The 12,541-nt window shown below is 46.9% G+C and overlaps 1 protein-coding gene across 1 annotated transcript in view; it reads right to left on the bottom strand.

The window, feature by feature from the left end:
• Positions 1-578: 578 nt before the first annotated feature.
• Positions 579-12,541, bottom strand: part of PtA15_17A16 (uncharacterized protein) — a gene marked incomplete at both ends in the record, with an annotated part of 70,850 nt that continues 58,887 nt past the window's right edge. Inside the window, 2 exons of the mRNA XM_053164257.1 lie at positions 579-1,789; positions 1,866-2,066. Of these exons, the coding sequence (XP_053028090.1) occupies positions 579-1,789; positions 1,866-2,066 (1,412 nt within the window). The remainder of the gene's footprint in view (positions 1,790-1,865; positions 2,067-12,541) is intronic.

Raw genomic sequence — 12,541 nt, forward strand, 5'->3', positions numbered from 1 at the left:
TCTTGATTGGATAAAGCTGGCTGGACTAGTTATCATCAACTGTAGGAGTTGATCACATAAATCAGTTGTGATCACAAGCCTGCCTTCTTGGACCATGTGTTTCTGGCGGCTGGATTAAATTGAAAAGGTTCCGGAATAAAATGCCATAGAATATAGTCCCTCCCAAACACTTGACATTCTGTTGTAGATGAGAGGATCAAAAGACCTTAAGTTCAATTCCTCTAAGCTTTGATCTGGCAGAAGTGATTTGAGAGTGAGTGAGACAATATAAGATACCGTACAGAACAACAAAAGGCTGAGAGGAATGACACGGGTGCCAGAGGTGAAAGTATTAAAAAGGGGTAGGAAATTTAAACAAAGTCCTCCTCAGGCAAACTTCAAGCAATAATCCATGAGCCTCTCTGATGAGACTGGGCTGATTCTCACACTCTTGCTCACCAGAAGAGGCTCAGTTAAGCTCGAGAAGTGGCAAGCTGAGTCATGTTGGAAACTCCATTGATAAAAATTAAAGCTCTGCGTAATCAAAAACACAGATTGATTAATGAATTGCTTAGCTCTCAAATTGCATCTACTCTAACTCAAGTGGCCATACCTTGAACCTCAAAGGATGAGATAACATGCATCAAATTATCGCTGGCCCTATTCCAGGATTGTTCGAAGGTTGGAAAAAAAGACTTTAAGTGACATGCGGGTGTTTCATCTTCAGATTGGGGTAGAAAGGGAATAAGGAGAGAATCTAGAGCGCGTAGAGTGGATTCCATATCTGCAGGGAGCTTGCGGACTGAATTTCGAATGGCATTTTGATCGTCGACAGAGAATCTTTGAGGTGACCGTTGTAAGATGTTGGAGAGGTTCTTGAGAGGCTTAAGAATTAATTGAGGGGTCTCTTCCAACTGATTCATTGTCTCCGAATTAAGCTCTGTGCGTCGCAATGCCGATAAGCTTTTCCTCCGGATTGTTTCTGAGGTTTTCACGATCAGGATTCTTCCCAGTTTGACAAGTGGTACAGTTGACTTTAATATTTCAGCCATCAGTTCTGATAGAACGTTTCTTTCGTCCAGGTTTGGATTTTCGTTCGGATCCGCTTCTGATGTCGAGTGGATCATAAAACGGGTTTGGCTAGCCAATACCGACACTAGCAGTTGATCGAAATAGTAAGATGCCACGCGCCAAGCTCCTAGGACCATAGCCCAGTCGGATTCCTGGCACAGCCCGATTATCCATCTGATCACACCGTGGGAAACAAGGACGGTCTCTTCGAGTTCTCTTCTCAAATTGGACCCCTCGTCCGAAAGCCTGGAATCCTCGTTCGCAAGATATACCCTAGAGCAGTGCTGGATAAAGCTCGAAAGGTGCCGGAATAACTTATCATAAATAGCCACTCCAACCAAAAGCCGAATACTCCTTTTTAGATGAGAGCATCGAAAGACCTTCAAGTTCTCCAAGCCATGATCATATTTTTCGTCCGGTAGAGGTGATTTGAGAGTGAGCGAGACAACGGAAGATACAATGCTCTTCAAGGTCTCATCCAGATTTGACAAGAGTTTTGCAGTCGGGTTGATTTCTGGTTCTGGATTCTTCTTGGGATCGATTAAGTCAAGTGAGTTCAGAAGCGGGGTGAGCTGGCCTTTGAATAAGGGGAGAAGGTTCGATTGTAGATTTTCCATTATTTCCAGTTTTCCGCTCATGTCCTCGATGGTTAGGCTTGAATCTTTCTCGCCTGGCGTAAGGTGATCGGGGTCCAAGCTGTGCTTGTGAGTTAGCTCCTCCACAACAGTGCTGAAGGAGGCTGTTTGAGGAGTGCTGAAGGTTCAGTGATGAGTCATGCTTGCTCGAGAAATCAATGATAAGCTATCTGGACTGACAAATCTCCCTCGACCTTCGCATTCTTTGGAGACTGTTCTCATCCTGTTCCATCGTGATTTGTTGTGCCGAGACGCGCCAGCCTACGGATCGTCCGTGGCCCGAGTGGCACCCCAGGAGCTGGACCCAGAGGCCATAGAGCTGCTGGGAACGGGTGGTCCACCGCCAGTCGGGGTAGTGCTCGGATCCCCCGAACTCGGAGGCTTGTCAACCTCGACATAGCCTGACCTAGTCCGCACGACATGGCGAAGCGCAAGAAACGCGGGAGTAAACTGACTCAGATCGCCGACTCAAGCGGCGAGCAAGCGGAATATCAGCAGCATTGGCACCAAGGAGGTACGATCGAGTCTCATCAAAAATCATCAAGCTCCGCATTTATGAAATCTCAACTAACGCGGTTTAATATTCTAATGGGCTCGCCGCAGATCTTGTGGTCCAGGGATTTAGACGGCTGCATAGCAAATACTCTCTTCGACCCAATGAAAGTCCCGCCGAATCGCTTCAAGAATCTCTCTCGTCTCTTTCTCTTGACAATGAAGCCGAATTCAAACCAGTTCTTTTAGATCAGCTCCAATTCCACCTTCTACCGCTCCTCCTTCGCCAAATTACTTCTCTGGCACAATCACTCAACCGATTCAGCCTAATCAATGATCCCGGGCCAACTCTCCAGCTGATCTTGGAGATCCAAGCAGAACTCGAACCTACGATTGATCATATTCAATCTAACATCACTACTATCTTTCCCGGATCAATTTCTTCCCCACATCGAGCCGACGATAATCACCTAGGAGTCTTCAAATCCTACAGGCTTGGGTACCTGAAATGTCTATTCAATCAATCGGGGCTCTTGTTCAATCTGCGTATAATTTCTCTTCGGGGCTACGAACTCATTCAAGAAATAAAACTATCATCGGAAAAACCTGAGGACAAGTCTGGGGATGATCCACCTCCTCCAGATGAGCTGGGCAATTACCTCCAACGTACCTTACATTTAATCAACTCCGCTATCATGTACGTAAAAGGATCTGAGCTCGATATTGCCCAAGAATTTTGGCGGCTCCAGTTACGTCCGATGCAGTCTGTTATCGAAGAAATGGCCGCCATGGCCAATCCACAGTCCAACTCGACGAACGACGGCCAACGGCCCATGATGATGGGAAAACAACTTGATCACGAACCCGCCATCCATCTAGCTAGATTATTGATACCGATCATCAAGCTATGCAAGATTTTCTTTGTGAAGATCTCTAAACGCGGGATGAATTCAAAACGGCTCCCAGTGTTTACCAAGATGAGCTCGGAGTAAATCCAATCTCTAGCGGATTCAATGGGAGACATTAATGTAGATCTTATTAGATTCATCGTGCAGATATATATAGTTGATCAATCTCCTGGGGCTGCGACTGGCGTAGAGTTGATTAAATTGGCAAGCAAACTAAAAACGTATTTAGAAACTCCTATGCGTCTCATACTGCTTTATTACCTCCCATTTCTGCCTGACACCAATGACCTCGAAGGCAGGAATTATTACAGTAGTTGGTTTATCACTTGGGACATTCATTTCCAATTGTCCATGCATAACTTCAAACAGGCTGCTCAATCACTTCAAGATACCGCTTAGTTTTCAATTCTCATTTCATTCCCTAAGCTCTTTCTCTTGCAATTATGGTCCTCAAAGTTGAATTTCATGCATGTATAAATGCATAAATCATAAATTCATAAAACTTTGTTTGCAGGGGATCTCACCAATCTGCTTAAGTAATCTTTGGCTTTCCCAGCCAAAGAATTTTTATGAATTTATGATTTACACATTTATGCATGCACTAGGGAACTCGCGGCTCCGCCGCGGGCCAAACCCAAGCCACACTCTTCCACAGCACAGCAATGCAAATGCATATAGCTAAATCTCACAGAAAAACAATATAAAACAAGAGGACAAATATATAGGCCCCGTTTGGCTGCCGTGTTATACATCATAAATGGTTGGATTTATGACGTGTGACCCCCGGGGGTTTCAAAGTTTTGGTGGCAATGGGGGGCAAACTTTGGGTTGCGGCGTCATAAATTCAACCATTTATGACATATAACACGGCAGCCAAACAGGGCCATAGTAAAGAAAAACTACCACGGATAATGAAATGGCCCCACACCTGTTCACGCTAGGGCCATTGTCACATACCAAACTATTCTACTCAACTGCATCTTTGAACAGTTCCAAATTAATGAAATTTGAGGTTACATAAATATAAGTTGGCTTTGTCTTCAACTAAGCCCACCATACCCTTGAAGGCTTTGTGCTCTTGATAAAGCAAAATATAACTGGCCTTGGCAAGAACACTCCAACACGCCCCAGGTTTAGACCCTGAGCCTTGTTGAAGTTCATTGCAAAAGCTGGGGCCACCGGGAACTGATATTGTGAAAACTTGGTGGCAAACGCCTCATCTGATTCATGGATGATAGTGAATTTTGGCAGAGCAAATTCAATCCCTGAAGTTAGGCCCATCATTACATGACATTTTAAAACATGTGGTTGAACACTGGTAACCAGCAGTCAAGTCCCATTGCACAGGCCTGTCCCTATTGTCAGAATTTGGTGGCACCACCAACATACCTAGTGCAACAAAGGAAAGGATTGGGGTTCAGGCGTTCACCCACCAAGCTTAACAAAGCCTCTCTGGAGGAGGGCCCCGCAGGGTCTCTGTCTCACAGAGAGGCTTTCTCCCAAGCGTTGAGCTTTGGCTTGAATCCTGAGGCACCTAAGGCTTGGCCAACCCCCAAATGTCATTAAATCCTTTATTACACATCAACCACTGCCAGGATAGGCTCATGAGTGGCACGGCCTTGAAGCCTAGCTTCATGAGCAGCCAGCCAGCCATCCACCATCCATCAAGCCCCTTGTAGAGCTGCTGGACATGCTTGCAAAAACCATGCCAAGCTTGTCCTAGCGAGCAGAGCGTGTTTTTTTCAACTCCTGTACACATTTTATGTGTGGCCTGCATACCAAATGTAGTTCATTTTTCAATTCAAACAATAAGCATATTCATGTATGAGAAGTAATTGAAACTTTCATGTACTTATCCAATAGTATGGATGTAAGATGAATCCTGGAATCATGATTCCATGACTTTACATTCCTTGTAGCTTTAAGGCCATTCAAGGCATCAACATGTGGCCTACGTAGTCTTGAAGGCCAGATGCAGACCTTCAATTTGGCACCTGGGCGGCCCATTTGGCCACCAGGATGCTATAGAAAAGTGGTGCCAAACTTTCACACCAGCCAAATGGGTGAAAGCTGTACTCAGGACTCACACCAAATTTCGCGCTTGGTCCCAAGTCCCTCCTTCGGAGGCTCGCGCTTCGCGCGAGGGGCCCCTGCCCGCCCCTCAGAAGAGGGACTGACTAAGTTCATTCACCCACCACTCAGGGTTTTTGAGGGAGCCTCACCCGCGCGTGAACCTCCAAACTCCGGAAAAAATGCTACAGGAATGAAAAGAAGGCGCCCAAAACAAGTCTTTTACTCCATCTCCAACCGGACTTTGCATCTAGTGAGGTGGAGGCGAAGTCGGCCTTGTTGGTAGCCAAACAGGAAAGTTTTCGCGGAACCGATTCCGCCAGACGTCTCTTCAGCGCGTCCACAGGGCATAATATGCCAGCCTGTTTTGTAAGGAAGATGAGTTGCAGCGTCTCTGGCTTGGCCGTTTTTGCCAAACGCAAAGTGAGGGTTGCTACTTCTCCTGCGGCGTCGACTACCAAAAAGGTGACGTTGGTCGTAAGTAGACAGGTTGCCCAGGAGAGCTGGCCGTGTCGTTTTGCGTATGTCAGCTCGCCCAGGCGGGCCAAGCCCCAGAAAGCTACTAAAGCCAAATCTGCCACGGCGCGGTCGAAATTGCTACTCCCAAAACAGATGTTTGCTATGGCAATAAGCTGCCACAACATGACAGGAGGTTTTGTTGCCCTTTTGGTCAACGTGGTGTCGACCCGTGCCAAAAACTTAACAATCAGTTCAATTTGGCCTTTGTTCAAAGTTGGGAACGTCGCGGAGTGGTAGATGTGCCAGGCCTTGAGGCCGGATATGCGCAACAATGAGGACTTTAATCTTCCCGCCGTTGTTTAGGTAGTAGTTGCGACCTGCCCACACGCAAAAACGTCCAAGAGTTTTGCCAAAGATGGGGAATGTGCCAAGGAAGAGTGATTTCCCATGCATAAGGAACAACAACAGGATTTATGGTATAGGGACTGACTGTGTGCTGGAAAAGGGAACAATACCGCGCCGGATAAAGGAGGTGAGGAGTATGGTGGCAATGGGATCAGGTGAGTGAGGCAGATTGACATCATGAGATCCGGGATGATGGAACTGAGGACAAGGCGGATAAAGAAAGGGTCAGCCTAAATGCACTCCAAAAAAATCCCAAAAGCACTCCAAAAGTGAGTGTATGGAGTGTGCAATCCAATGATTGTTGGAGTACAGACTAGAGTACTCCAAGTCAATTGGAGTGCAGAACCGGGGACTCAAGACTCTTTGGAGTGCACCACAAAGAACTCCAGTGGCCAGGAAATGTAATGAGTGCCCATGAGTCTCACTCCATCAGATTGGAGTGCATTCCCCCAGCACTCCATTCCTGATATTTCTCCTCCTCAAAAGGGGAGTGCAATACTGTGCACTCCAGCCAGAGCTGGAGTGCCTACAACTTCAACTGGGCTATGTACAAACACACCCCACTTGATCCTCCTGATATCCATGACCGGTACAGACCGGCATTGAGCGGATTAACATCTCCTCTCAATGACCAGTCTGTACCGGACCGCCGGTCATTGAGGGAAATCACAGAAATCACACCTCTTGATGACCGGTCTGTGCCGGTCATCAAGGGGAGTAACATCTCCTCTCAATGACCGGTCTGTGCCGGTCATCAAGGGGAGTAACATCTCCTCTCGATGACCGGTCTGTGCCGGTCACCGAGGGGACTCACACCTCTCTATCACCCGCGCGGACCGGTCACACCTCCCGATGACCGGCACAGACCGGTCATCGAGGGGACTCACACCTCAATAATCGGTCACACCGGTCATCGAGGCTAATAACACCTCCTCTCAATGACCGGTAATCACCGGTCATTGAGGTGAGTCACATCTCTCAATGACCGGTCAGACCGGTCATCAAGGGTAATAACACCTCTCAATGACCGGTGATGACCGGTCATTGAGGTGAGTCACATCCCTTGATGACCGGTCAGACCGGTCATTGAGGGGAATAACACCTCCTCTGGATGACAGGTGTGTACCAGTCATCGAGGGGAGGCGCTACTCTCAATGACCGGTTGGTCTGACCGGTCATCAAGAGGAGGTGCTGCTCCCCTCAGTGACCGGCACAGACCGGTCATCAAAGGGACTCACACCTCTTGATGCTCCTGATGACCGGTTGGTCATTGAGAGGGCTCACACCACTCACACCACTCGATGACCGGTCAGACCGGTCATTGAGGGGACTCACACCTCTCAATGACCGGTCATCGAGGTGAGTCACATCTCTCAATGACCGGTCTGTGCCGGTCATCGAGGGGAGTAACATCTCCTCTCAATGACCGGTCAGACCAACCGGTCATCAAGAGTAGCACCTCCCCTCGATGACTGGTACACACCGGTCATCGAGAGGTGTTATTACCCTGGATGACTGGTCTGACCGGTCATCAAGAAATGTGACTCACCTCGATGACCGGAGATGACCGGTCATCAAGAGGTGTGAGTCCCCTCAATGACCGGTCTGACCGATCATCGAGAGGTGTGAGTCCTCTCGATGACCGGTGGTGACCGGTCATTGAGAGCTGTGAGTCCTCTCGATGACCGGTCTGTGCCGGTCATTGGGAGGTGTGACTGATGACTGGTCCGCGCCGGTCATTGAGAGGTGGGAGTCCCCTCGATGACCGGGAAAGACCGGCCATCGATAGTAGCACCTCCCCTCGTTGACCGGTACACACCGGTCATCGAGAGGTGTGACTGATGACCGGTCCGCGCCGGTCATCGAGAGGTATGAGTCCTCTGGATGACCGGTTGTGTGAGTCCCCTCAATGGACCGGTCCAGACCGGTCATCAAGAGGTGTGATTGCTGTGGGCACTCCAAAAAAAAGGTGACTTGGAGTGCACCCCAATGCACTCCATTTGGTATTTGCTAGCTGGAGTGCAAAGCCAAAATCCTTCACTGAAAAGGTGGAGTGCTTGGGCTTGCACTCCATTTTTTTTGGAGTGCATCTAGCTGCACTCCCCTATTTTGGTCAATTTTGGAGTACCCAGTTGTGTACTCCAAGAAACATGGAGTGCCCATCTGGGGACTCCATGTTTTGGGAGTACAAAATCAAGGCACTCCAACTTTTTTGGAGTGCTGGCCCCCCAAAGCCAAAAATGTGGAGTGCATGAAGTAAAAGTTTGGAGTGCATTTAGGCTGACCCTAAAGAAATTGGATTAACATTTTTGGAAGTTGGAATAGTAGGTGCAAAGAGGGATTAGCCGATTTGGGTAGGTGCAAGAACAAGTCAAAAGCAATTGAAAATTGTTGTGATTATTGAGGAAGGTGAACCAAGCATTGGGACCAGCAAAGACTTTTTAAATAGCAGAATTGGTAGATTCACAGTTCGCCAATTGTGCAGGTAGAAAAATGATAGGTGCAAAAGGAAAATGTCCGTGAAAAGTCTTGACCCACCAGTGTCATCTTTGTGTGCAAGCAATGTCACACCGTCTTGCTGTGCGCATTTTTGAAATACATAAAAGGAGGCCTCAGGGAACAGGGTACCCCAAGGCTTCTGGGGTTTATTGATTGGCTTTACCCAAATTATTGTCTCCCCTGCATTTGTGCCTTCAAACAGATTATTGCGTAGATACTTGACTTTCTTTTGGTCTGAGCTTCCATGGGGAACTGCTGCCCCCCAAAAAAAAAGTCGTATCCACACAATTATCTGGTTTTAATGAATTCCAACTTTGAGGACCATAAATGTAAATCTGAAAAAAGCAATGAACATTCAGGCCCTGTTTGGCGCCGGTATAATTGGTGAAATAATTACTAGCAATATAATTTGTGACATGTCAATTATTTCAACTGAAAATTATATTGCTCAGCGTTTGTCAGTACAGGCGTAATAATAGAGGGATTCAAAGTTGGCCATGCACAACTTGCATGCACTTTTGAAAGTTGGTGGTCCAGGCTTTTATTGAACACCAAATTTCAAAAAAAACATCCAAGCAGGCTTAGGGGGTGTAGTACAGTGTGGCTTGCATGCACTTTTGCAACTTGGTGTTCAAGAATGAACTTGAACACCGACTTGCAAAAGTGCATGCAAGTTGCATCTGGCCAACTTTGAAACCCCCTAATAAACACCGCCAGGCCATCTGCCTCCATTGCCTCAAACCCATCACAAACAAGAAGAACTCCCGCATTGGTTGGTCTTCCACTTCTTGCCTCCATCCAGCACGGGCTTGATGCCCTCAGGATCAACCTCAGACACTCCTCTCCATTGCACAGCTTCAGGCTCGACCGGCTGCTGATCTCTAAGGTCAAGCAAGCCTTCAAGCTCTTGAGTCGGCCAATTGATCAGGTAATTGTTGTTTCTCTCTGCCTCAGCCAATCACTCAGGTATTGGTGTTTCTCTCTCCCTTAGCCAATCAATCAGTAACAAGTATGGTTCTATCTCTCTTAAGCCTGTGACCCGGGGTTTGGGTCGGGGCATGAGGGCTCAGCCCGCACCCTGAACCCCGTATGCCCCGAGGCATGCCCCGAGCCCCAAGGCATACAGCCATTTTTATAAGGAGAGATGACCAAAGGGCCCAGCTGGCCTTCAGACAGATTCACCACTTGGCCAGCAACGATCTCCTCAGTATGAAGCAGAAGCGCAAGGTGCCCAAGCCCTCCAGCCCTCCTGATCCAACCTCACAAGCTTCCAAGTCAGGGTGTAAACGGGTTGGGTTTGGGTTGAAAAACAGTGCCCAAACCCGACCCAACATTTAGTGCGGGTCGGGTTGGGTCGGGGCAGATTTTAAAATATGCTGCCCAAACCCAACCCAATGTCATGCTATTTTGGGTTGGGTCCGGGTTGGGTTGGTTTGGGTCTTGGGTCGACCTGACCTCATAGGCGCCAAAAGCCCCCAACTTGACTGTCAGAGGCGTCATAGTTGGGTCGCAGGCTGACCCAATTAGGAAATAGGCTGCCCAAACCCAACCCAACAATTTTACAAGTTGGGTTGGGTCGGGTTTGGGTCATGTCATTTTCTTCAAGAATGTGCCCGAACCCAACCCAAAACCCAATGGGTCTTGGGTCGGTTTTGGGTTGGCCCAACCCATTTACACCCTGACTTCCAAGTTGGCATCTTCCCAACCATCTGGCCGGCGCAAAGTTATCAAAATTGATGAAGACAGCAAAGATTTTATTGACATCTCTGACAGTAATGGTGAAGCTCCCACCAGTACTCAGACTTTGAAGAGAAGCTGATGAGTGAGACAGGGTCTAGAGACAGCGGGCACGAGACGCAGGTGAGTGAGGATGATGTGGAAGGATTATATTCACGTCAGACACAAAGAAAGGAGAAAGAACAAAGAGAAAAGAGAAAAGACAAGAAAATGAGAATGAAGACTATACCTAGAGACAGCGGGCACAAGACGCCGGTGAGTGAGGATGATGTGGAAGGATGAGGGAAAAGTCCTTCCACACCCGCTGTCTCAGGTGAACTAGCTACAAGCTGTGACATCTGAGTGAAATGAGAGTGATATGTATGTAGCACACGCGACAAGGAAAAATAAAGATGGAAGAGATAAACCTGTAATCTTAACAGAAGCTGGGTTTGGAACCACTTCATTGAATCAAATAGTGCCGTTGTGGTGTTCAAACCAGTACAGGCCCTCCAGATCATCAGAATCTTCAAGTCAGCAAGATCCCCAATCTCACCAGCAAGACGTTGACCTCAAGATCCCTTCTCATGCTTTCCCACTTCCTCAAGATTCTCAATCCCTCCCAGATTTTTCCTTATGCTCTTTTCATGTTTCTTGGTCCTAACACATGAGACATGTGGGTTTTGTTTTGGTTGTTTGTGTTGTTTGTTGTTCTTCTTTGCTCTTTCTGTTCCTTTCCTTGGTTTCTTCCTTTCTTATTATGGTTTGTTTCTTGTTTTAGTGTTGTGGTGTTTCTTCTTTTTCCTCTTTTCTTGCTTGATGTTTGTAGTTAGGGATGTGATGACATGTCCTGTGACATGTCACTCCCCAGAGTCCAAGTTTGAGTTCGAACTTGGAGGATGGGAGGGCATGGGACTTGCTCTGATCCAAGAGAAATTCCATCACCCTTTTCTGATCCGCTGGCAGTATCTCCAGCACTATTCTTGATCCTTTATCCCTGATCCTGATCCCTTATTGTCATCTGATCCTCAACAAACCAACCACCGCCGACAGTATTCCATCCCCGTCGTCTCTCAAAAATCCCCCCCCAACGCTATCACTTTCTGATCCTCATCTCATTTGCCGGACCACTGCAAGGGCAGCCTCAACAGCACCCATCCCCTCAACGCTCTGCCTACCGCCTGGCACGGTAGGAGTTCCACACCGTAAACAATGTAAGACTCAAAAGTGTTCCTGAGAACCTTTTGCTGAATGGAGAAGGGGATGATGGAGGTGCAAACTCTGCCCTTCTATACTATCAGATAACAAGACCCACCAAGGTAAGCTTGGAAAGTTTTAATGAAGTGATAGGGTTGGTTGGTTCAAGATGAGCTTGTTGATGACACTGAATAAATTGTTGTTATTGTTAATGTAAGGTTTGTTATGTATGTAGGTTGTTGAGTATATGTAAGATTGTAAATGTAAATGTTGGGGTGACTGTAATTGGTGAGTCATGAACTGTGGTGAGAGATATGAGAATATTAGAGTGAGTTCAGTTGTTATTGAGTTGGTAAGGGTTGTTATAATGTGTAAAGGGTTTGGATGGTATGTAATGTTGTGGGGTATGTGATAGGTGGGTACTGAACTGAGGAAAAGACAACTGAGGGGGGGAGAGAGCTCCTTATATAGACAAATGTGAGGGAATTTAGCTACAAGGAAGCCCTGTATGAGGCATTTTAGCTGCAGGGAAACTGAATGAGTGAATGTGGTTGGTCGGAAATGTACATGACATGTAGAAGGTACAAACATCTGAATGAGTGACTATGATTGGTCAGAACATGAAGGATTTAGTGTGGTACTTCTATGATGTCACCTGCAGCTGTCAGTTGTGAAAATCCACTAATTTAGAATGTATTTAAATACTATGCAGTGTAAATGAGTATGTGTAGCTGTCCAGCAGCTGGGTTGTGTATGTAAATGTGAGATTGTAATAGGAGGTTGGATATATATGTAGCCTGTGATGTATATGTAGCCTGCAAGTGTAGCATCTAGTCCTGTAGAGTCCTGTCCTTGTGTCATATTCCGTGATTCCTGATGAATATTATGTAAGAAAAGAAAACAAAGAATTATTTTATTTTATTTTTGATGTAGTGGAACCTTTCTGTCTACCACAACAAGGTCATCTGTCAAGTCATTGAAAAAACTGGGAAAATCTGCGGGGGCCTCATTGAAGAGAGACAAGAGTTGAAGTAAAAAAACCTCCACGGACACCTTTTGTCAATCCACCACATTGCTGATCCAAATCTTCTGAAGAAGACCCAGAAGTCT

Source organism: Puccinia triticina, chromosome 17A (assembly GCF_026914185.1).
Source record: "Puccinia triticina chromosome 17A, complete sequence".
In the NCBI taxonomy this organism is placed as follows: Eukaryota; Fungi; Basidiomycota; class Pucciniomycetes; order Pucciniales; family Pucciniaceae; genus Puccinia; species Puccinia triticina.